The sequence below is a fragment of the Canis lupus genome, chromosome 29 (genome assembly GCF_048164855.1).
Source record: "Canis lupus baileyi chromosome 29, mCanLup2.hap1, whole genome shotgun sequence".
Taxonomy (NCBI): Eukaryota; Metazoa; Chordata; class Mammalia; order Carnivora; family Canidae; genus Canis; species Canis lupus.
In genome coordinates this window covers 29,544,467-29,570,342 of record NC_132866.1, presented here as the reverse complement: position 1 = coordinate 29,570,342, position 25,876 = coordinate 29,544,467, and the positions used below count along the sequence as shown (strand labels likewise).

Sequence of the window (25,876 nt, the reverse complement as noted above, 5' to 3'; positions counted from 1 at the left end):
AATCCCAAAGCAAAGGCTATGTTCAAGGATAAGTGCTAGTAGAGGGAGAGACTGGACGCAAAAGAATGACTCTTCCTTCCCAGTTCTTTTCCATGAAGAACCAATCCCCAGGCTTAACTGGACAGTCTCCCCACTGACAAGTTATAGGCTTTATCAGCCTCAGAAATAATTTCCTCTCACTCAGGACAAACCCTATAATCCTCCCACTTCCATGTGGAAAATTGGAAGGTCACCCAAGTTGCCTCTTCCTCCTGAAGGAGCTTTTGCCCCAAACCACAATTTATTCCCAGGGCCATTTCTCTAAGTATCCATAGGCAGCACATATCCTCATATTGTCATTGTCTTGCACATAACTAGACTTCACTGTGCATTGACCAAAAGCCTGTGCACATGAGATATAAGAATGTAGCCCAGTGAATGGATGATAATCACTCCCTGAAAAGCCCTGTCCTCTTCCAGTGTCTAATACTGTGCTAATATTAGACATTACCCAACATTGGGGTATACGGCTTTCATTTAATTCATCTAGGACACCCACCCCAGATGATCTGATCATGGGGTCAAATTGATGTTCTTTCACCATGGACATTCAGTATTCTTTAAAAGTCTTCCTGATTCTCAGTGATTAGGAATATAGATATTATATGGGCTATAAAACAAATGGCTAATAAGTATGGCAGATGCAGAAGAGTGTATGGGGTGAGAGTGTGGGCTCTGGAGTTCAGTGGGTCTGGCCTGGAATTCTGATTTTACCTACTGGTGGCCTTGAGCAAATAACTGGTTTCTTCAATGGGTTGGCAAAATCTGATGCACTCAATAAATGGCATTTGTAACCTAAAAGATAATATGGTTACTATATTTCTGTAAGTTAATGATGCATTTTCCACATTTTAATTGTTTTGAAATCAGAATTTTTTTTTCAAGGTATCAGAATGTTTTTCATGGTCCATATCAAAAGAAACTTGTCAGCCCTTTACCCTATCTCCTATCTCCCCCACTAAGCTGCTGTTAAATTTATGGTACATTTAAAAATTATTTGTGTTTAACAATCAAGGAGATACTGTTCCTAAGATCCCAACAACTAAAACTTTGAAACTCTTTTGTGGTAAATGTACCTTTCTAGCTAGATTCGCCTATTTATTATTAGTGTCTTCTATATGAAAGAAAAGAGCTGAAGATCCCTTGGGTCATACTGTCCCATTTGCAGATACACAGCCAAGTGGTGTCACAGAAGCTAATTTACTGGGAAGCTCATGAAGCTCAAACTTTCAGCTTCCCACTCTCACAAGCCTTTGCTGGTGTCCTGGGAAGGGCCCTCGTATTGTGTTCATGTGGTCAGATAAGTTTCTAAAACGCGCAAATTCATTTTGTTTTTATTAAAGAGGTCTCCATTGTAAGAGCTTCTATCTCCATAAAACTTAGAATACTCAGAGATGTCATCCCAGGTGTTCCTGTGGCACTGTTTGTGTTTGGTACTCTGCCTCTTCTGAGTACATCCTTGTCCCCTGTTTCTCCTCCTCTCCATCAAAAGCTGCTCTTGGGAAAGGATTTCTGTTTGATATTAACACCTTAGTGTGACTTTGAACCAGTGTGATTTAACTCTTCTGAGGTTTTTTTATATTTTGCATCCTCCTCCTAATATAGAATGAGAGGTTATTTTTTTCAAATGAAATATCTGGCATTAGCAAACAGACTGAAATATTATTTTGAACCACAAAGAAACTCTTCTTCATTCGCCCCTAAACACATACCCAGAAGACACTCTCCTACTCTGCCTACATGTAGGCACAGCCCATTTATGGCTGCCTAAATCAATTTCCAACTATTCAGCACTATGCTACACAGTTAGCAGCAGATTAGGTTCTTCTGCATGCGAACAGCTGAGATAGCAGATCCAAATGTGAATGAGACAAAGACACTACTTCTCTTACACTTCCACTATTTTGCTTTGCTCATTTACCTTCCCTTTCCTGTCTGTTCTCCTCCCACTAACATTTATTAAGACCCTGCCAAATGATAGGCATTATGGTAAATAGGTACTGGCACACAGAAACGAGCCTTTAACATTGCTCAATGAATAGAAGAGCCAAACACTGATTTTTGTGGTGATGCTACTGTTCTTACCCTAGTAATGTCATTCTCATTTTCCAGTTTTCTTCATTCAGAGAAGATTAACGTTATCATTGTCCCCATTTTTCCTTAGTTGGGCTGCTAGCTATTCTATGATCCTCAAGAATAGCTGCTATTTTTTATCCCCTTCCCCTTTAATGTCCTAAGAGGCTCAAACCAGAAGGTTGGTTGAGACCAAATAGGTCTTTTTTGACCTATTAATTACTTCAAAAGGATTAAAAATTCTTCTGCCTTACCTACTTCCTTGATCCTGTAACTAACATATACTGGAAAAAGAAGCCTCAAAAGAGTTCATCTTTATTAAATATTGTAATCAATCGTAAGCAATAGGGGTGCCTGGGTGGCTCAGTAAGTTAAGCATCTGCCTTTGGCTCAGTCATGGTCTCAGGGTCCTGGGATCGAGCCTGGGGCAGTCTGCTTCTCCTTCTGCCCCCTCCTTGCCTGTGATTTCTCTTGCTTGTGCTTTCTCTCTCTCAAAGTAATAAAATATTTTTTAAAAAATCGTAAGCAATGATGATATTAACAAAAGAACAATCATGGTCCTAATATGAATCATATAAACCATTCTCTCCACCATATATATTTAACACTGCTAGTCCTCTGTTCTCATCCTCGAAACTGAATAAATTAGAAGGTGTCTGTCCTTTAGGTATTGACCTAAATGTCACTTCCTCTGGAAGGATCTCCCTGCTTTCCCTTCTTTTATACATGAAGGTAGATATTTCCATCATGGGCTCACATGGAGTGGATGTGAGCCTTCATAGATCTCCCTATACATCCCTATTATAAAAGTCATCACACTTTTCATGGCTTGCTTCATTAACTGTTTTTCCACTAGACCACAAGATCTATGAGGACCACCATCATGCAAGTCTTGCTCACCATTTTATCCTCAGGGGTCTGGAAAATACTAAGAATGTTATAAACAGTTGATAAGTGAAGGAAAGAAAGGAAGAGAGAAGGAAGAAATTTTTCAAATATTGGGGAAGCCAATTGTTCAGTTTATTTAGTATTCAAAATGCAATCGTATGGATAGTACTTTTGGAACTACTTTCCTTATGACTAGGATTTCACCAACTCCTTCCTATGCTTATTGAATAGCTGAAAATAATATCAAAAAGTGTTATTTCCTCCTCTGATTCCTCTAGGAGATGAAGACACAAATCATAGAGTCCAAGTGACTTAAGCCAAAGGGGTTCCTCTTGGTTCTTATGTCATTGTTTTGGAGTCATCCCAGGTATCCACACTATACCATCTGCACTGCATCCTAAACATCTCTCACTTTCCCATCTGACTCTTGCTTACATTGTTAGACTTTCAACTCTTTCCCCTGACTCATCTCCCAAAGTACAGATGATTATCCTTATTCTAACGGAAGGGAGAGAATGTGTAGATCATCCAAAGGGGTGGCTTGTTTAAACATTGTCTCTTTCTGGCTTTCAAACACATAATGTAGATTTTCATATAACCAGAATTTGCCCACTGCTCAGAAATCTCAGAATTCTTCTTTACGTGGCAGTCCAAATTCGAAAATCGCAGCTGTTTTTAGCAATTGAGTCACTGCCTTTCAGATGCCAAAAATATCACCTACCATATTCCCCAGGGTTCAAAGAAAGAGGAAAGAGGAAAAAAGCAAAGAACAAGTTGAGGATAAAGGTAGCAGGAAGCTTTTCCAGTCATATAAATTATTATTAAAAATAACTATAACAGTGCTTGCTTCAGCAGCACATACACTAAAATTGGAATGAAACAAAGAAGCATGGCTCCGGCAAAAGGATGACATGCAAATTTGTAAAGTGTTCCATATTTATACTGGAATAAAAAGAAAAAGAAAAGAAATAAACTATAATAATTGAAAAAACAATAATAATAGCAATAAGTACTAGCATTCAATAGCAATTAACAAGACAGGGGCTCATGTGACTTTTCTAATCTCTGTAAAAGAGAAAGATGATCGTATTCTTAGCTCCCTCATTTTACAGATAAAGAAACAAAGTTAGAGAGGTTAAGTGAATAACCGAAGGTTACACAGCTAAGCCTGAGCTCCAACCCAAGCCATCAGACTTCAAATCCTGTATTCTATCTCTTAATCAAAAACAGTCTTAACACTGATTTATCTAACCACTCCTTCATGAATTGATTTTGGTAGGAAATCTGTACTTTTTCTATCACTGTAGGTCTAAGGGGGATCATCATAATTTCTGTGAGATTTTCAAAATAGAGTAGAAACAAAGATTCTACTTTTAGCTTTTGGATGAGGTTTCTAGATATATACATTTTAAAATCTTATTTGGTCCATCTCTAAACTGGTTTGGAAGCTTGTAGAAAAGAAGTTTGGCCAGTCTATCCCAGTATATACCTTGGACTCTAATTCCCCGGACCATCCTCTCACCCACAGAGGACCTCAGAAATAGTCAAAGTAATTTTTTAACTGGCAAAACATGGTGAACTTTCTCTCGTTTCCCAGTCCCCATCTCCCCAGAGCAGACTGGTGCCTAGCACATCCTGGCTGTGGTAAGAGAGATTCTCATCCTGGAGGCCTTAGCAACTGGGTGTCCAGGCTGTGCAGCCAATGGAAAGCCTACCCATAAATCAAATCCCAGGGAATCTATAATCCAGCAACAACTCCAGCAGATACCCATTTAAGGCAATATCTGGCAAGAGCTTTGTAAAGAAGAGTTGAAAAAAGAAAACTAGACAGGAAAATGATGGAAGGGCTACTAAATGATATAGGGAGGATGAAACTGTGGCAGACAGTATTTTCAAAGATGACTGTAAAAATCATTCTGGTCCTAAATGCTCTTCCAGAGTCTTGCTAATCAAAAGGAGTTTATTTCTTCTCTCCTTGACTCTCCATTGGTCTTGATGACTATCTCAAGGACTAGACTGCGGGTGAAGTGAAGCCCTCTGACTTTTTTTTTAAGGTTTTTATTTATTTATTCATGAGAGACACACAGAGAGAGGCAGAGACATAGGCAGAGGAAGAAGCAGACTCACTGAGGGGAGCTTGATGTGGGACTCGATCTCAGGACCCCAGTATCACAACCTGAGCCAAAAACAGATGCTCAACCATTGAGCCACCCAGGTGTCCCTGGACTTTTGAGGGTAGGTTAGAAAAGGTGGTACAGCTTCCACCTGACTCTTGTCCTTGGGCATCTGACTTTTGAACCTTGGAAGGAAACCCAGGCTACGTAGAAAGTTCATGTGTTGGTATTCCAGTTATCAGCCCAATAACGGTGCAAGCTGACAGCTGACATCAGCTGCCAGACCTGTGAATGAACAAGTCTTGTGATTCCAGTCACCAGCCTTTGAGTCATCCCAGCCTTTAAGTCTTCCAACTGAAGCTTCAGACATCATGGAGCAAAGATGAGCCATCCCCATAGCTCCCAGTGGGGATTCCTGACACATACAATCCAAGGGCGTGGTAAATAGTTGTTTAATGTCACTAAGTTTTGGGGTAATTTGTTGTATAGGAAGTCATAACCAGAACAGAAACCTAGGCCTGAGGAGACCTCTGGCATGTTCTATCTGCAACACCCAAAGGTAAGATCAGATCCTACTGCTAATTCTAACTGTCCCCTGCCAGGTACTTCTTCATAAAGGTCATTTCTCTTAAAGAGTCACTGTTCCTAGGATGCCTGGGTGGCTCAGCAGTTGAGCCTTTGGCTAAAGGTGTGATCCTGGGATTCAGGGACTGAGTCCCACATCAGGCTCCAGGCAGGGAGCCTGCTTCTCCCTCTGCCTATGTCTCTGCCTCTCTCTGTGTGTCTTTCATGAATAAATAAATACAATCTTAAAAAAAAAAAGACTCACTATTCCTCCCTGCAATTGCACTTGGCCCTCCATTCCAAGTCCAGTAGGCATGTTAAAAGGTCTGAATCTGAACCTCAGTTGTGCATGGGGTTTGAGCCATTTTCTTTAAGGTTCTTTGGCTCTGCCTGGACAAATTAGAAGATGAGCTTAGCCACTTATTTCAGTCTTTGAATATTCTGTGGTGGTTAAGAAGTATTCAGTGGTGGAGGGAGGTGGGTAGTGTGGAGAAAGGGAAGAACATGACTCCCAATGCCTTTGTCTAGTTCTGACCTAGAATTATATGTTTTACTTAAATAAGTAATGAGCACAGCTAGAACTTTTACTCTCAGTGCCATGATACCACTAAATTATTTTATTTCCAATGGCAGCCCTTGATCAGGTCATTCAATTTGAAATCAGAAAAGTCAAAAATACAGGGACTTGTCTATCTTCTACACTGTTGTAATACAAGCATTTAGCATAGTGCCTGGAACCTAGTATATACTCAGTAAATATCTGTTGGTTGGAAAAACAAATGAATGATGAATGAAAGAAATTTCCTCCCTCCTTCTAAAAAATGATACCTAAATATCAGATTAGCATAAAGTGCTTTACATTGTTCAATAGGTTGATATTCAACTACCGTAAGTGATGTTTTTCAGCCTGCTTAAATCAACTGTTAAACTTTAAAACTGTGAGTTCCTTGAGGGCAGAGACCATGCCTTATTCTGTTTTGTATCCCCAGCACCTGGCACTTTGCCTGGTACTTGCTAAGTTCTCAGTATATATGAAATAATTAATATTAAAAACTAAATGAATGTCAAACAGAGACTGGCAGAGATATTTCAAATTATTTAGTTCTCCCAGACTTTGCCTGGTAGGAGGCAGTGACAGATAAGGATGCTGACCAATGCACCTGATCCCCAGAGGGATCAAACTGGGATGCAGGAGTCCAGAAGTCCTAAGGCTTCCCAGCTGCTAATACTCTTTGAGAACATGGGGACTCAAAAAGCTTTTGTAATCTGAGCAGGACATTGGTTTGAATACAAAAAGGTACCACTTTACCAATCAAGAGTGCTTTTTTATGATTACTCCAAATATGATTTTCTTTCACAGCACATTTTATACATGATCCATTTATTCACTTGTCCATTCATTTATTCATTAATTCCATATTAATGGGGATCTACCCTTTGCAATTTTTCTGCAAAGACTTGTTTAAATTGCTCAAGACATAGGTGAGTGTTCAAAATGTCCCCCTTTCCTAGAAAACTGTCCTGACTAAGCAACAAAAGATGGGATATCATTTTGTAGAGGCAGGTGGAAATTACAGACATAAGATCATCACAATTCAAAATTAACTAATCCATTTTATTTCAAAATGTGATTTGCATTCAGTAGAATCACTTGACACATGACTTCTAAAAATAGAGCTGTCTGGGATCCGCTCTAGACATACTAAATCAGAACATCAGGAGTGATTTTGCAAACTTTATGAGCGACATCTGATGATTTTGATTGCACTCAAGTTTGAGAATTGTTGACCAAAGGTGGTTTGCTAATGGGACCTACATGCAACTGCTTAATATAATATAGTTTCTCCCACATTTCTACAAAAGTAAGATGTTAGTTGACAGATTCTAAGACACCTAGGAATAGTATAAATATGGTGTAGCTATTTAACACTTTTTAGAATAGTTTAAACATGGCTGATGCCCCAGACCAGAATTTCACTGAATAAATATAATCATTCTTTCCTTAAACTAGCTCCAAATAAACTCTTGCAAAAAGAAAACAAAGTAAACCTACCCTTCTCTTATGAAACTCACAATTTAGAAGCAAACTAGCACAAAATAGTTGTTATTAAAATATAGAAGCTTTTAAACCTGGAAATAGCCCATTCAAACGGTTCTCAATTTGAAAAACAATAAACAACAACCATCAGCTGTGAAAGGGAGCTTTGGACTATACTCTTTTTCTACCCTGGTTCCCAAAGGGCTGACATCCAGCTGGGACCAGAGACCTTTTCCTTGCCTTATCCCCAAACTCATTCCTTCATCCCAGGGGACTTTTACTCACTTTCTGAATTTTCCTAATCTGGTCAGAGAGTGTGTCTAACAGGCGAGTTTTCAGGAAGTCCATCACCTTGACCACTCGGCCATCAATGTAGCAACTGGAATAAAAATAAAATAAGAATCAGGTAAAATCTTGAGGAGACTACCAATATACTTTGCTAGCCAGAGGTCTCTGTTGCCTGAAGAAACAGCTCAGAGTTCACCTGGGCTTTTACATCTTAAGAAGTTTTGATCCTGGGTGCTTTTCAAACAAGTAATATGCTTTTGTATCTTCTTCATTTCTACCTCCATTTATGGCCTATATTGTGATTTTTTTTCAACCATTGTCACATGAAACTGCATTGCTTGCTCTATAGGAGCTGACAGGAATCTGTAATACAAAGTAAGTAATGGGGAAAAGCTTACTTTTTTTCCCTTAGGAAGAGTTATTTAACACCCGTCCCATACCACCCCTACCCCAACCTTAAAGTAATGAAGGTATTTGAGAGATTTAGAAAGAATATTCAAGTATTTTTATAGGTTTCCACACCTTTCAATGAGAAAACAAATCATAACCACAAAAATCTGAGTTAGTGTAGTGAGTAGGTCTCAAAGGTTTCATCTCCAGTTCACCTTACAGTCAATCTTCTCCTACCACCTCCAGAATAAATGAATGGATGAATAAATGAACAAACAAAAAATTAGATTAAGTCTAGGAGCTCTCTCCTAAAAATAATAACAAGTTCAGCATTTACTGGCTGTGGTGGTGTGGGTTTTGTTAGGTCGCTTAAGTGTAACATCAAGTTGTGCTGATACAATGTTGTGAACATTTGACCAAAACAGGCCCATCCAGCTTTGTGAATCCTTACTCTAAGACTAAGCGGAGACTCTTTCCAGGTTTAGGTGACCTTTATCATCTCAAATCCTCCCCCATCTTTACAAACTTTCTGATTAAATCAGTTGAATTAAAATAAATGCCTATGACTCCCGGGTGCCTTTACCAACCCACTCAAGTCTCCTCAGCTGATGGCTAATGATAGACTATTTCATTTTTAATAAGACACCAACCTATCAGTACATATTATAGAACTATGTGGGGACGCCTGGGTGGCTCAGTGGTTGAGCATCTGCCTTCGGCTCAGGGCATGATCCAGGAATTCTGGGATCAAGTCCCACATTGGGCTCAGGCTTCCTGCATGGAGCCTTCTTCTCCCTCTGCCTATGTCTCTGACTCTCTCTCTCTCTCTGTCTCTCATGAATAAATAAATAAAATCTTTTTTAAAAAAGAACTATGGGGATTCCTGGGTGGCGCAGCGGTTTAGCGCCTGCCTTTGGCCCAGGGCGTGATCCTGGAGACCCGGGATCGAATCCCACGTCGGGCTCCCGGTGCATGGAGCCTGCTTCTCCCTCTGCCTGTGTCTCTGCCTCTCTCTCTCTCTCTCTGTGACTATCATAAATAAATAAAAATTAAAAAAAACTTTAAAAAAGAACTATGTGAAAATTCTTTTAATGTCAAATCCCCATACCAATATGTGTAGTATAATGGCTAAAAATTTTTTTTAAAGATTTTATTTACTTATTTATTTAAGAGAGAGAGAGAGAGAGCATTAGAGGGAGAGGGAAAGGGAGAGAATCCCAAGCAGACTTCACACTGAGTGAGGAGCCTGACATTGGACTTGATCTCACAACCCTGAGATCATGACCTGAGCTGAAATCAAGTCAGCCACTTTATCGACTGAACTACCCAGGAGTTCTTATCTTATTCTTTTTTTAAAGATTCATTTATTTATTGGAGAAAGAGAGAGAAAGCAGAGACAAAGAAATGGGCGGGGGAAGGAGCAAAGGGAGAGGGAGAGACAGAATCTCCAGCAGACTCTGCACTAAGTGTGGAGTGTGATGCAGGGCTTGATCTCACAACTCTGAGACTATGGCTTGGGGCTGAAATCAAGAGTTGGAAGCTCAACTAACTGAACCACCCAGGAACCACAGTTTTCTTATTCTTAAAAGAGGTAACATCTACTTCCCAGGATTAACTGATGATTAAGCAAGTAAATCTAAAGTGTTGGGCATTCAACAACTCTTAGTTCTCTTCTAATTTCATTTTCAGTTCACAAATATGGAATCATAGACAATAGGGGATGGTTGATTAAATTATGTGTGAGTCTAGAATCCTAAAAGTGGAATTACTATATCAAAGGGTATGTGATTTTGAAAGTTTTGGTGGTTACTTATATTAGGGAATAAAACAAAATAATGACATGACTTTTCATTTCATTCCTGGTACAGATGCTAGACTCAGATCAAATAAACATTTATTATGGCAACACACGGTGCTGGGCATGTCTGTGCCTTTTACTTACCACTCCAAACTCATCCTATTAGTACTTCACTATTAGCATTTCTGATTTTTTAAAAAATGTGATTAGATAGCTTGCTATATAGAAGCTAGGTATACCAAAACATAATAATGATAAAATTAATAATTCATGCAATGCTAACCTAATACACACTGAAGGATATAAATACTTGTTACTATATTACATGATTACTAGGCACATAATAAAAATGCACTATAATTAGTGTTCTTTTATGTTTTAATCAAATATATTATAGTTACCACTTTTCTCTTTGTTAGCTCCCAATAGCTACTTTAAACATCAGAATTTATAAGTTTTGCTGGCAACATGTATACTTTAATACTTACTGAGATAAAAATGCCAGATGTACTTTTTCAATATGTAGGGTTCCTTGTGAACATCCTTCCTATCCTGCACTCTCCTTAGTTGAGGGGCCTTTTATTCCTCCATTCCTTCCTTTTGTCTCTTTTCTCCAGAACTCAGAACTTGGAGTTAGAAAACCCTGGTTCAGTTTCAGCTTTGTTACCTACCACTTATAAGATATTAGGTTTCCCCAGCTTTGAAGTTGATTAAAAAAGAACCTCAAACCCACAGTATTCAGGGTACACTGTATTAGTCAAATTAGGAAAAATGCTGGAGATAGATCTGGGCACATAAAAGATATCCAATAAGCAAATTTACCCTTCAGGTTATATAAAGGGCCCAAAGTAGCAACAACCTAGACTGAAAAAGCCATGGGATGATGTCAGCAGGGGAACATCCTGAAGGAGAGCATGTTCATTCATTCACTGTAAGATTTGGAATGAGGGAAGTATGGGACAGCAAGAATAGACTCTGGATTCCCAGTAGGTGGGAGGCAGATGGACAGATGGAAAGAGCTGTGTTTCTGTTGCAAAAATTTGGAATTTGAAAACAGCTGAAGGGCAACGTAGTCTAAAGCATGTAAGCTTGTTACAACATGACTGAGAAGTGATTATCTAGGACAAAGAACCCATTCTCATATACTACTTGTACTGTTCCACTGTACTACAGCTTGAATCCATGGAAAGCTCTTCTAATGAGTCTAAAATTTGCTCCCTCTTACTGTCCACTCAATGGTTGTTTTCTTGGACCAAGAAATCATCCAATTCCTCTTTCATGTGACATATGGGAGAGGAATTCCAATAAAAACTTTGGCTTAAGCTTTTTAGAGCCTATTTTTGGCCCCACTTTTTACCTAACAAGCTGTATTCAATCATTCTCAGTTGGTCTCAGGCTATTTCTGTGGATTATGAATTAGAATGGAGCAGAGGAGAACTCTGGGCAGGAAACCAGTGTGACAAGGTTATCTTATCTCAATAGTGCATGCAGGAAGGGATCAGGGTCATGAAGTAAAAGTGAGAGCCTGTGAAGGAAGAACTAATAAAATAAGGCTTCTATAGTCTGTAAGAGAAAGAGGAAGGGAATCTGTGATGACCAAGAGCTTGTGAGAGAGAATATCTTGGAAAATACTGATGCCCAGAAGATGTAGAAAGAGGGGGGCACTTGGGTGGCTCAGTGGATGAGCATGTGGGTTAGTTAGACTAGGCTTTAATTTGTCAAAGGAGATGAACAATTCTATTTGAGATATCAAGGACACAAAGAACATCAAGGAGGAAATATATAACAGATAGTTGGAGAAATGAGAAGGAAGTACAGATAAAAGTTGAGATAGGAAAATAGCTGGGTTATCAGCTTATAAGTAATAGATGAATCTACAGCTATAGATGACTTCTCCAAGAAGATAGGAGAACTTAACAGAGATGTCAGAAACCTTCTAAAATGCTTGCCAAATATGGCCATGGGCATTACCTCTACATATGACCCAGCTAAGAATCCTTTCTTTCCTCACTCATTTTAATAACCTCAATCTGAGTCAAATTCACATTTGGATGTCAAAGGAATCCCCATATCATACTGAGACGTTTCAGCAACATTAATCTGCAATCTTAAATCCACCTATATATTGTACTACGGAAATATGAACTTTGGCACCTCAGAATTTAGTGTCACTTTTAAGAGAGGGGCCAATTTAACCATATGTAAGTCTGATAATACCTAAGCCTTTTTCTTTGGTACCCTTGGATAATTAGCTTGCTACATTTACCCTTCATAAATGTGACACATTGAAGAAAAACATTCAGTGTTGATAATCAGTAGTTATTTGAAAAATTCCACTGGTAGTGAGTGCCTGTGGCCAGCTATATTGTACAGATTTGGACACGGAAGTGGAATGGTCTACCATAACCATTTGGAAAGAATATATCATTGAATGTATCATTAAAAATGATAAAGATGGTGATTTCTAACCAAGGTTGGGTAAAAGGAAACAGTACTATATTCCAGTTAACTGTCCAGTGACCTGGGGGCAACGCTCTTTCGTCTTTCTCATTGGGAGGATAAAGATGATTTTCAGACATTAAGCAATCTTTCCAAAGAGTTAGTTAATTTAGTAATGGCTACAAAAGTGTCAGAAGACCAAATAAATGAGAAAAGAAAGTAAGGATTGAGAAAGAAAAAAAGTAAGAAGAGAGAGAAGGCAAATCCATCAATTCATGGTGCTTCGGCATATTTCACATAAACCTTGGCAGAATAGTTGGTTCTCCAAACACTAAGACTGACGCTTTTATATAAATCATAATCCTCCTCCAAGTTCTCTTGAATTTTCAGCATCTCTTAGGATCAAACCACAAGTGGCTGTGTTGTTTAACGTACAGCTGAAGCCAAGAGAGGCTGTGTAGAAATAACATTTCTGGGAACTATTACAAATGCAATGAGGTCAAAACCTTTGTGTGTGGACAAATAGCCTGTTTGGCTTACTACCAACAACCATTATTCCTTCCTCTGCTGGCCTCTAGATTGGCAGGTCATATCAAGCACACATCTGGGGAGGTGGCAAACATAGCAGACTATACAAAGTTACTAAAACCTCTTACCAATTCCTTCACAAACTTTCTTGCCCTCCTTAATGTTTATTTCTGGTTTAAGACTTTTCATCTTATTTAAAATTTTGCCCTTTATTTATTTATTATAAAAGAAATAAATGTTCATTATAGACAAATTAGAAAATGTACATAAGCAAAATCTAAATATGAAAATGAAAAATTACCAATAAGCTCAACACTCAGAGAAACCTACTGTTAACATTTTGCTGTATATCCTCTCAGAGATTTTTCATAGTAAATGCACATAAAATTTCCCATAATTGGTTATTTTAAAAAAACTCATTTGAGATCCTATTTTAAGCTTAAAACTGTACCAGCTAACTCTCAAGCCCATCCCACAAGGATATTGACAAGAGACATTAAAGACTCCAGGTCAAAACATCTTACTCTTATTTTAATTCTATTTTGTCCATTTAGGATCATCTGCCAGAGGCAGGTCTCATCTCCTTTCAATCTCTGTCCGCCAGGTTTTAACCCTGATCCTCCTACTCTGCCTTCTCCAGGCCCCTAGATTCAGTCTTCAGGATTGTACTACAAGTAGCTACTTATGCCCATTAGCTTCTTAAAACATTTAATGAGGAAAATTTGTTGGCTCCAGGGACAGCTGGTTTTGTTTACCTGGCTCTACGTTAAAAGGAAAAACCTTTGCCCCTTATTATCTGACCCCTTCTTTTATTTCAGGTAATTGCATTAGTGCTGGCTTCCCAATGCACAGGAATTTCCGGACCTATTTTGCTGCCTGCTGCTTTCAGGGAGGAGGGGCAGTCTGCTCAGAATTCTAACACCCAGCCTGCTGACTGGGCAGGTAATTCCATAAAACTGGGGCCTTCCCAGCTGAAGGGGGAGAAACTTGGATAATCATTAGAACAACTCTGTTGACCTATAAAACCTATTCTGACACCTTGAAGCCAAACTCTGGAGAGGCCAACTTGAGTCTCTCTAAAGCTTTATACCTTGTATTTGCCCCTCCTCCAAAGGCTCTCACACTGGGCTCCTGCTGAGCACATTGTACTTCACACTTGCCTTTAGGTTTTCTTTCTGAGGCTACCTTATTCTTGATCTTCTTTGTAATGGGTCAATCTTCTTATCTCCTGTTCTGGACAATGTTGGGCAGGTAAAGCTTGGATGAAATGAACACTGTTACCAATTAAATAAAGATTCTACAGAATATAGATGTGCTTTAGCTTTCTTAAACAAGTTCCTATAAATCCATACAGGAGTCACCCAGCTGACTAAAGTCTTCAGGAATTATAAAGTTTTGTACTCTGGGAAAACGTTATCATTGAAAAATGGTACAAGTAAAGGTGAAGGTTGCAGGCAATCCCACAGACACATAATGAATACTCAAAAAATATATTTAATAAAAGCATGTGTGCCTGAATAAGCTAACCCACAATAAGCCAAAAGACGGGCCCTGAGGTGCAACTGCTGTCCTAAGGGACCCATTTATGTGACCTTTTCTCTCTCCTAATTCCTCGCACACTTTGGGTCCTAAGCCTTGAGCCCAGGTCATTCTCCCTCATAAACCCAGGATATGCGGAGATATGTTTTGGCAGAGGCTCAAACAGCTGGGCCTTGACCTTAGCAGTGTTGAGGTGAGCTCTAAGGAAAGCCAGGTAGAGGAGAGGTGTAGGAAAGCCATCTGCAGCTCCATCCTTCAGAGTGGGCTCTGAGGAGAGCACCTCTGGGACTTTTCGGAATAGTAGCAGGTGATGGAACCAAAAGTGTGGGCAGGAGCAGATCCATGTGTTTGAGTTCTCAAACAATTTGTGGGACCATCTTCAAGAAAAAGAAATCAAAAGTAGAGAATTAGGTACAAAAGCAAATACTCATTTAGAGTGATAAAAGAAATTGAAACAAACACCCAGAAACTTTGAGAATCAAACCCTTTTTTTTTCCTGAGAGCTCTTTCAGCAATTTGCCAGAAATGTTTACATAGTAATGCTTCCTGATAGCAACCTGCCCTACCCCTTTCCACCTAGAACATCCCACAACTCTCACCATCTCCCAGCACTCCTAGGAGCCAAGACACGTGAGGGGCTCAAAGCTTCAGTCATTAGCTTCATGGCCAATTAACTGTGGGGCATTGAGAGTAAGAATGGCAGGGTCTAAGTTATCAGAACCTAACCTTCAATGTGCAGTGCTTTTTAACTCAATGTTTGTATATTGGGAGCTGTCTATACAGTTATCTCATCTTTTCCCTGGTCTCTTTTCACATAATTGTCATTGTAGCAGAATAGTACAACCAATTTAACTATAATTAAGTTAGTATATTACTAACTAGAACATAGAAAGAAGAAAGAGGGGGCACCTGGGTGGCTCAGTGGGTGAGCATCTGCCTTTGGTTCAGGTTGTGATCCTGGGGTCCTGGGTGGAGTCCCACATCAGGCTCCCCACAGCAAGCCTGCTTTTCCCTCTGCCTATGTCTCTGTCTCTCTCTGTGTGTCTCTCATGAATAAATAAATAAAATCTTTAAAGGAAAAAAAAAGAAAGAGGAAGAAGGAGCCTTATATGTATTAAGTTCCTTATTTGCTAGATATTTTACATATGGTGTCTCATTTAATCCTCAAGAATACTCCCTGTTTTACAGGTTACAAACTGTGGCTCACAGAAAGAGAGTAACTAGAAAGCCAGAGATCTTTTTTTTTTTTTTTTTAAGATTTATTTATTCATGAGAGACACAGACTGAGAGAGAGGGGCAAAGACACAGGCAGAGGGAGAAGCAGGTTCCTCACAGGGAGCCTGATGCGGGAGGGACTGGATCCCGGATCCCAGGATCATGCCCTGAGCCAAGGGCAGGCACCCAACCACTGAGCCATCCAGGCATCCCAAAAGATCTTCTATGTACTAAGTGATAATTACCAAATACTCTTCCCTCTCTGGTCTGCCAGTGTTGGAGCTATAGAATACTGTGTTTACTTCATCTGCCCTGTAATCCAGTACAATTGTTTTCCAGCCATCTTTAGTCTTGCTTCCTTCAGCCATCCTGACCAGGTAAACAATACTGAGATAAACTCAAATTTTTCTAGAAAACAAAACATTGCAACAAAACCAAAACAATAACAAAAGCAAAAACCTGGGGCTATAAGTAAAGAAATGGAGGTCGTATAGCTTTACTCTGCAAAAATGTTTTTCAAAGTCATTTAGTAACTGTTATACGAAGAAAAGTGGCTCCATGGTCAAATAGGTTTAAGAAATGCTGGGTTAAAACCAAATTCTACTTCCTGCCACCATGGAATAGCTGGTATAAGGATTACCCTTTTGTCATAGACAACTCAAAATCCAAGACAAAATATATAAAACAACTGTTTGAAGTAGTTAGCACCCAACTCAGGCTGTGATCTTTGAGAGAATGGGGGGAGGGGGGGACATGAGTTGAGCCTTACATTCACCTGGGCTTGCGCCCCTGGGTAGGGTGGAGATAGTTTACTGACCACCAAAATTTTGTGCTCTCCTTCTATAGCACAAGCTATATAGTGGGAGCTATTTGTCAAGAAGCAGCTACCTAGACAAAACCTCTTATTACTGTGCCATTGTCACAGGAGAGGGGCCTAAAAGACTAATCGGGCCAAAGCAATGTGAGCAGATGTAATACATCACTTCAGGGCTCAAGTTGATGGAGATGTGTATCACTTTGGGGCAGAAATTATGAAGCCATATCTTTCACATAGTCTCTTTCCCCATTGCCAAATGAATGGAAAGTCTCCAAGGAGAAGTCACAAGATGGTAAAAGCCTGGGTTCTGAAATGATCACATATAAGGCCATCTATCAGGTATATCAGCATTGGACATGACATTAGTGAGAAACAAACTTCTATTGTTTAAGACAATTGAGATTTGGGGTTTTGTTTATTAAAGCAATTAGAGTTATATTTATTAGTGCAGAGGTATTTGTTACAACAAAACTCCATCACACCAGTAAATCTTGAAGAGTTGTTCATAATAAAGAGGTGTCCCTTGAAAGTAAATGGTCCCTGGTATGAAAACAAAAAGAATAACCTGGAGAACTCTAGTTAATTTTAGTTTGAATTGACTGGATGACCGTCAACAAGGGGCTGAATTCTAATGCCATGTGAGTACAGTAGATGAGGGAAAGAGATCATTCATATTTTTCTGTATCTAGGCAAATTGAGCCCAGGATGAAAATAGTGATCAGGGCAATTATTTATAACCAAGGAAACAGGGAATCTAGCTCTTTGGAAGGGGAGTCAATTGTCATAAATCAGTAAGTGGCAGCCTTTTAACTCAATATTCAGCATTTTCCCTTAGGTTTCTGGGGAAAATCTGAGTTTTCATTTTGAGGGACAGCTAGTTTGAGTTAGATTATTTAAGCATTCTTACTGTGAATGAAATCACATGTCCTCACTTACTGTGAATGAAATCACACGTCCTCACTTACATACATCACATACACAGGCAAACCAGAGGTTCAACTCTACTTTGCATGAGGTTGCTTATTTCCAGACACCCAGTGTTCATAAATGCAGACACACACACCAAGCTGCTTCTGCTACATCTGCCATCATCTTATATATCTTAATTCCTGTACCTAACTTTTATTCTCAGCAAATTCAGTATCAGAGAGCTATACTTCCTTGAAGTATATTCACTGTGTAGACTATACCTATATAAAAATCTTGTATCAATATAATTCTTTTCATGACAGATGCCACTTCTTTATTTAAAAAGAAAGGCTGGAAAGGCTCTTGCCATATAAAGCCTTTAAAGAGACTATTTACCATGAATATATGTCTTTGTACACACATGCATGTGTGTATATGTGTTAAGAGGGACAAAGAGGTTGAGAGGGAGAGAGAAATCTATTAGATTTCAAGACTGTGGTTAACATAAAATCAGTTTTTGTGTGCATAGAATGTGAATTGAGGCCCCAAGGAAAGCATTTCTGGTAGGATATTTTAAATTTTAGTATTTGCATTATTGTGCAATTTGAGTGTCAGTAATATTTAAAAATAAAATTGTAATTTTCCTTTAAATAGTTTATTTTCAATTGCTGTATTATTTTGATTCATAATTCTTAAACATAATAATAATTCTGTAATAAAATGCATACTCATTTTAAAACTTAAACATGATAATAAAAAGCACAAAGAAGTTTAATAATCATACCAAATCTCAATATGCCATTTTAATCAATCAACATTCAGAGAAAATCATTGCAGACAGGTCTGTATATATGTACATATGTATGTGTGTATATAAGTATAATAAAAATACTGATATCAACTATTTTAGAGCAATGTTATCATGTTATATATTCTGTTTTGTTAACAAAATAGGCAAAATTTAATGGTATATGAATGTATTAGAAGAGAAAGAAGTTAAAGTAAAATAAGTAATTATGAATATCGGATTCTATTCCCTTAAAATGTTTTATGAAAAATTTAAAAAGAGAAGGATATTACTCTGTCTCTATAACATTGACAACCACAGCAGCCAGTGTTACAACTTTTGCTTCAACCATCAAACATAACTTAGGAAACTCAAGAGGAGAAGTAAAGTCTATTTCATGTATTCATATTTTACCTTTCTGTTTTTCTTTCTTCCTACTTGATGTTCCACGTTTCCATATTTTATTAGTTCTTTTCTTTTTAGAAAACTTACTTTAGCCATTCTTTTAGGTAGGTCTTCTGTCAAGAAAGTTTATTTTTTCTTCATCTAAAAATGTCTTGATTTCCCTCTTATTCCTGAAGGACCTTTCTTCTGGATATAGAATGCTGGGTAGACAATTCTTTACATAAGTGTTAGGTCTTTTGTTTTGATCCTGCAGATCCCTAAGACTCTGTTCATTATTTCATTTTATTTTTTCCAGTCTATGTTCTCTGTATTGTTCAGATTGGGTAATTTCTATTATTCTATCTTCAAGTTCACTGATTTTTAAAAATATCCCTCCCTCTTTCTGTTAAACACATCCACTGAGCTTTTATTTCATTTTTCATATTTTCATTTCCACTTGGCTAGTCTTCATATCTTTTATTTCATTCTTAGGACTTCCTACTTCTTTGTGGAGTTTATTTCTTCATTTGTTTCAAGAGTTTTTGAAATTGCTCATTGAAATATTTTTTTGATGGCTGATTTAAAATCCTCATATAATCTGAACATCTCTGTTGTCTCAATGCTGGCATCTATTGCTTATCTTTTTTCATTGAAGTTGACATTTTTCTGGTGTTTGGTAGACAAGTGATTTTTTACATGATATCTAGACATTTGGGGTATTGTGTTATAAGACTTTGGATCTTAATTAAGTCTTCTGTTTGATTGGCTTCCTTAGAAACCACTCTGGAAGGGTAAGAGGAACACTGCCTCATTACTGCCACATATGCGGGGGAGAAGTCCAGGTTCCCCACTTGACCTCCATTGACACTCAGGGAATAGGGGAATTCATTACTGGTAATTGGGTACAAGAGTTCCAACTCCCCATTAGGTATCCACTGATATACTACCATACAAGGGGTAGGAGTGCCTCATTACTGCTCCTCACATGGCTTCCACTGACATAAATGGGAGAATAGTATCACTACTGCTAGGTGGTGGTGAAAGTTTTGGCTTTCCAGTAGGTATCTTCTGACAGCATCCCAGAGAGAAGGTATGTGTCATTCCTGACAACGGGAGGTAGGAATCCAGGATCCCCATTTTGTTTCCCCTGAGTGGGGATGGTAGAGAGGGTCTTCATTATAAACTAGCATAAGTGAAAGTCTCAGGACTCCTCATTAGGCCTTCATTGATGGCACCCCAGTGGGGGCATTGATTTGCTTTATCATAGTCTGGTCAGGGTAAAAGTCTCCGCTCCCTGTTTGGCCTTCACTGGCAGGTTTTGGAGTGGGGATTGTACCAGTTTTTCTGTGGTGTTTGACTAGAATACAGTGATTATTGTCTAAGATTTTTCTTTTTTGCTAGGCTGTTCCATTCCTGGCCTTTAGGATAGGGAGGGCTGGCCTTTGTTAGAGCATTTTTTGTTTGTATCTGGGTTCCCAGATTCTCTAGAACCAAGTCTGGGATCTATGCAGAAAACACACACATACAAACAATGATGTTTACCACTGTGTTGTTCCTTGATTCTCAGTCTACCTTCTTCTCTTCACCTTTCAGATATTTTTCATACTTGTTTTATAAATAATAGCTAGAGCTTTTAGTTCTACCTAAATAGAGGAACAGGCAAAAATATATATACTCCATCTTTTGGGAACTAAAATTTCCATATTTATTTTTAACTCTTATCCCAGAAATTTTAATTTTAATTTTTAATCTTAATCCTTAAATATAAAAATAATTAAACTTATTTTATATATTTACAACCAATCCCATTTACCACTATTTCTCCATGATGATTCCATTTTTGTTTGCCTGCTTCACCTTCAAGCAGATTTTTCAACAAAATCTTGTGCATAACTAAATTTTCCCTAAGTTTCTGTATGCTTGAAAACTTCATTCTGCTGCCTCTATATATGAAAGACAAGTTGGGTACATATAATTGGCTGATATGAGTTTTTTATAATAAATGAGACAGCTTTATATCAAATTTTCAATTTCAAGGATCTCTAACTACATTAAAGGTTATAACCAGAAGATAGTTAGTTCTGATTGTTTAGGAGGAATACTTAGACATTACTCTCCTAGAAACAATAAAACATCCTCTTTCATTTTAGCTGAATGCTCCCCAATCAAATAGGGAAATTAATGATAAGGATGCTGATGACAGTATAAAACTAACAATTATGCTGAGTATGTGTCCTGCATCACACACATTTATAATAACTCACACAATATTATGAGATTATTCGTTCAATAAACACTTATGGAACTTATACTATATACTAGCTATGTTCTAGATTCTAGGTAGAATCTATCAGTATTCATGTTTACATATGGATAAACTGAGTCTCCGAAAAGTCGAATACCTTGCTAGTAAATGGCACAGGCCAGTTTGAAGTCAGATCCGTATCAATGTTTAATCACAACATATATTTGTTTTCTAGCTGAGTAAATATTATAAATCACATCATTACCATGAAATAAAATTCAAATCCTTGGGCTACTACTCAGAATACATAATCATATGATTTGTAACTGATGGATGATTTGATTAGATTTATTTATCAAATAGGAGTTTTAATGTCATAATTTCAAGGTAAAATGTCATATACCTTTCTACAAATAAAGGATTCCTTACTGCCCTTCCTTTTAAAAAGTTTCAGAAAATTTGGGTACTATCCCTAACTGTCCTTTTTCTCTCAAATCTGCTACAAAGTCACTTTGGTTATTAAACCAAAAAAAGGGGCTAGGGATCAGCCCATATTGTCTTCTCTGTGATTAAAGCTTTTGTTTGAATAGGAAGAAAAAGCAAGCTGACTACAAAGATTTTTAGGTAGAACAGTCCCCCTTTTTTTTATAAATTTATTTTTTATTGGTGTTCAATATGCCAACATATAGAACAACACCCAGTGCTCATCCCGTCGTGCCCACCTCAGTGCCCGTCGCCCAGTCACCCCTACCCCCCGCCCACCTCCCCTTCCACCACCCCTAGTTCGTTTCCCAGAGTTAGGAGTCTTTTATGTTCTGTCTCCCTTTCTGATATTTCCCACTCATTTTTTCTCCTTTAGGACAGTCCCCTTTAAAAGAGTTTTTTCTTTTTTAAAGAGTTAATCAATCAAAAGTTAATCAAGACAGAAATAAGAAGCAAATACATTCTGTTACTTTTTTCCTTGAGAGAAACAATGATAGTTTGACTTCTAAATTAAGAACAGAATGGTAAAATGTCATTTAATATATTCTGGTTACATGCTTTGGGCAATTAGAGTAGAAGGAAATATATAAAGAAGAGAAGAACAGGAAGATAGGGGGAAAGAGGGCATTTCCCTTTCAGGGATGTTTTAGTATTCCCAAAACTCAAATCACCCTCCTGGCCTCTGTGTTTTACTTTACCTCTGCACAGCCCACCAAGCCTCACCACTCAACAACTAACGCCACAAACACCCTTCCAGACATCTATCTTTTAATTGTTGTCTTTTATTTCACACTTAAAGTGATCATTGCTCTAATCTGGATTAATATTTACTATGTAAGTATTTTCTAATTCCTTGAGCTTGTTCTTTGATTTTTGTTTTTTTGTTTTTTTTTTTTTTTGGTTCCTTCTTTTTCTGGTTTTAATTTATTTATTTATTTTTTATTTTTTTAAAATTTTTATTTATTTATTCATGATAGGCACACAGTGAGAGAGAGAGAGGCAGAGACACAGGCAGAGGGAGAAGCAGGCTCCATGCACCGGGAGCCTGACGTGGGATTTGATCCCGGATCTCCAGGATCGCGCCCTGGGCCAAAGGCAGGCGCCAAACCGCTGCGCCACCCAGGGATCCCTGGTTTTAATTTAATAATATATATCACTACATTTTATCTCCTCTCCTAGGATACAATGAACTTATTTTTAAAAATTTTTAATTAGTTGCTCTAGAGTTTTCAACATATATTTTAAACTAATCTAGATGTACCTTCAAATAAAAATATGTCACTTTACATGTAGTGTAAGTACCTTATAACATTATCCTCAATTTTTCTTTCCTCTTTCATATGATACTGCTGTCATTCATTTCATTTATCCACATGCTATAATTACCTAATACATTGTTGCTATTATTACTTTAAACAAATATCTTTTAGATCAATCAAAAATAAAGAAAAATAAAATATTTTATTTATCTTAATTTATTCCTTCCTTGACACTTTCTTTTATGCAGATTTGAATTCCTGACCTATGTTATGTTTATTCTCCCTAAAATACTACTTTCAATCCTTCTTGTAGGGCAAATCTGCTGGTGATGAATTTCCTTTGTTTTTGTTTGTCTGAGAAAGCCTTTATTTCCCCTTCACATTTATTTTTTTAAAAGATTTTATATATTTATTCATGACAGACAGAGAAAGAGAGAGAGGCAGAGACAGGTGGAGGGAGAAGCAGACTCCATGCAGGAAGCCTGAGGAGGGACTTGATCCTAGGACTCTGGGATCATGCCCTGAGCCAAAGGCAGATGCTCAACTGCTGAGCCACCCAGGTGTCCCTCCTCTTTGCATTTCAAGGATAATTTTGCTGGATATAGAACTCCATGTTGCTGAGGGTTTTTTTCTTTCAACTTTAATTATTTCACTCAATTCTTTCATGCTTGCATGGTTTCCAACTGAGACTTCATGTCTTTGTTCATATTGCTTCATATCACTGTACTTCATATCCTTGTCCTCCATAGGTAAAGTGTGGGTTTCTCCTGGCTTCTTTCAAGGTTTTCTCTTTTTCTTTGGCTTCCTGCAGTTTGAATGATATTCCTAGGTGTAGCTTTCTTGGTATTTATCATATTTGATATTCTCTAAGGTTCTTGGATCTGTGATTTTGTGTCTGTCATTAATTTTGGCAAGTTATTGCCATTATTACTTCAATATTTGAATTATTATTTCAATATTTGAATGATCTCAAGCCATTATTATTTCATTATTCTACTATTCTGTTATATCTTTCTTCTTCTTTTGGTATCACAAGTATGTGCATATTATAACCTTTGAAATTGTCGCACAGTTCTTAGATATTCTGTTCTTTTTTGGTTTTTCTTCCGTTCTTCTTTTAGTTAGGGAAATTTCTGTTGACCTATCTTTATACCCACTGATTCTTCAGACATGTTCAGTCTACTGATGAGCATATCAAAGGCATTCATTTCTCTTACAGAGTTTTTGATTTCCAGTATTTCCTTTTGATTCTTTTGTAGAGTTTACATCTTTCTGCTTACATTACCCATCTATTTTTCATGTTGTATACTTTTTTCCATTAAAGCCCTTAATATGTTATTCATATTTATTTTAAAATTCCTGTATAATACTCCAACTCATATCTGAGTCTAATTCTGATGCTTGCTTTGTTTGCTCAGATTATGTTTTTTTTTCGTGTACTTTGGTATACTTTGTAGTTTTTTGTTAAAAGTCACCATGCTGAAATGGGTAATAGGAACTGAGATAAACAGAACCTTAGTGTGAGGATTTGTGTTAGAAGTTGGACTATGTTTCATGTATGCTATAGCTGTGGTGCCAGAGGCTTCAAATTCCTCTAATGTCCTTGTTTATGCATCCTCTCTTGACTTCAGTCTTCCCTAATTACCCTTCCTTAGAGAGAGTTTGTGTCTTGCAGCTCTTTCAACTATAATTCACTGTTATCATACTGGAACCCTATTGGTGAGGCAGCTGGATACAGAGGAAAGGAAGTATTCCCTAACTTTATGAGTAAATCTCAATATTTTAGTGGATCCATATCTCTGGACTATAAACCTCATGATTTTTTCCCAGTGGTATAGCTTTTTCACCTTCAGGTGAGACAGAAAGTCTAAAGGAGGTTAGAATGAAAGGAATCCCTTCCCCAGATGGGAGAAGGCTCTGGTTATGTCTTTCCCCTTGGAGATTTGGCTTTTGTTACACAGAGAATGCTCTGGTGATATTTGACAATGATTACTTTTTCCCTTTCTCTACCAGAACTACTATAAATTTTGGATTCCACAAAAGTATGTGTGTGTATGGGGGGGGTGGGGATGGTGGGGGGGGGCTGAGACTGCAGCCTTCACTCTCAGCTAGTCCATACTAATTCTCTAGCAATTCATTGAAATTATCACCAAAGTGTTCCTACAGGTTTATGGCTTTAGTATATTCTGTTCCAGCTAAGTAAATTTTGGTGACTCCCTGGATTCACCTGGTTTTCCAGATTTCAGGGTGGTATGGTTTGTCTTACAATCTTAATTCTCTGATGGGCCCAAGAAAGTCATTCACTTTCAAATTGCTCAGCTTTTCCTTGCTGAATGGATGAAAGTAAAAACTTTCAAGCTCTTTACATGCTGGGGCTAAAATCAGAAGTCCACTAAACACATTCTTATTTTATAGGCCAATGCTGATCTTTCAGCAGTATTAGCATGAAGGATGGTGTTGAGAAATAGCCTTCTCTCTACTTTGTATTGTCAATCAGTGTATTGTATTCAATTAGTAATGTTTGTTGTGGTAATGACAGTAAGGAATAAAGCCACATATGCTACATATTTGCCATTTTTTACCAAAATGATTTCTAAGGCCCTTTCCAGATTCAAGGATCAAGGTCTTCTCTTTGGCAAAGAGTGGAATAACACTGGTGTTCCCTCTCATAACACATATGAGACTACTATTTCCATTAATATTAATGAAATTGCATTTGCTTATGAAGTTGTTCAACAGATGTACACAGGGATATAACCAGTATATGAGTAAACCAAAACAAAATGACGTGGCCAAAGGTCTCATGTGAGTTTTCTATTTGAATTTGATTTTCCACACCCTTGTTTATGTCTGAGGTTGAGAAATTATTGTTGTTTTGCACTGCCTCAGTCCCTATACTATGCTTTTCCTTAATGTGGGTTTTGCATCCATGACTTTGAAAGAATAGGATACGCAAAAGTGTCTATACTGTATGTATGTATAAAACAGCATCCATGTCTTCACATGGTAGACTTATTATGAGGACCTTCCAAAATTTATCTCAAAGCTTAGTAATAGGAAAATGATGTTTCTCATGAAA

The 25,876-nt window shown here is 37.8% G+C and overlaps 1 protein-coding gene, 1 long non-coding RNA gene and 1 other non-coding gene across 6 annotated transcripts in view; 2 read left to right on the top strand and 1 right to left on the bottom strand.

Annotated features, from left to right (window-relative positions):
• The window catches only part of HPSE2 (heparanase 2 (inactive)), a 629,145-nt gene that overhangs the window by 146,597 nt on the left and 456,672 nt on the right, over nucleotides 1–25,876 (bottom strand). For all 4 annotated transcript variants that reach the window (XR_012020748.1, XM_072805744.1, XM_072805743.1 and 1 more), the window contains one exon: nucleotides 8,002–8,095. Coding sequence is in view for 3 of the 4 variants with exons in the window: in XM_072805744.1 (XP_072661845.1) it covers nucleotides 8,002–8,095 (94 nt within the window). In the remaining variant the exon portion in view is untranslated. The remainder of the gene's footprint in view (nucleotides 1–8,001; nucleotides 8,096–25,876) is intronic.
• LOC140621268 (U6 spliceosomal RNA) lies at nucleotides 3,840–3,941 on the top strand. Its single transcript, XR_012020993.1, has one exon. It is a non-coding gene; the product is annotated as a U6 spliceosomal RNA (small nuclear RNA).
• LOC140621029 (uncharacterized) overlaps nucleotides 5,535–25,876 on the top strand; it is a 40,944-nt gene continuing 20,602 nt past the window's right edge. The window contains exons 1-2 of the long non-coding RNA XR_012020754.1: nucleotides 5,535–5,673; nucleotides 13,978–14,101. This is a non-coding gene — a long non-coding RNA (uncharacterized lncRNA). The remainder of the gene's footprint in view (nucleotides 5,674–13,977; nucleotides 14,102–25,876) is intronic.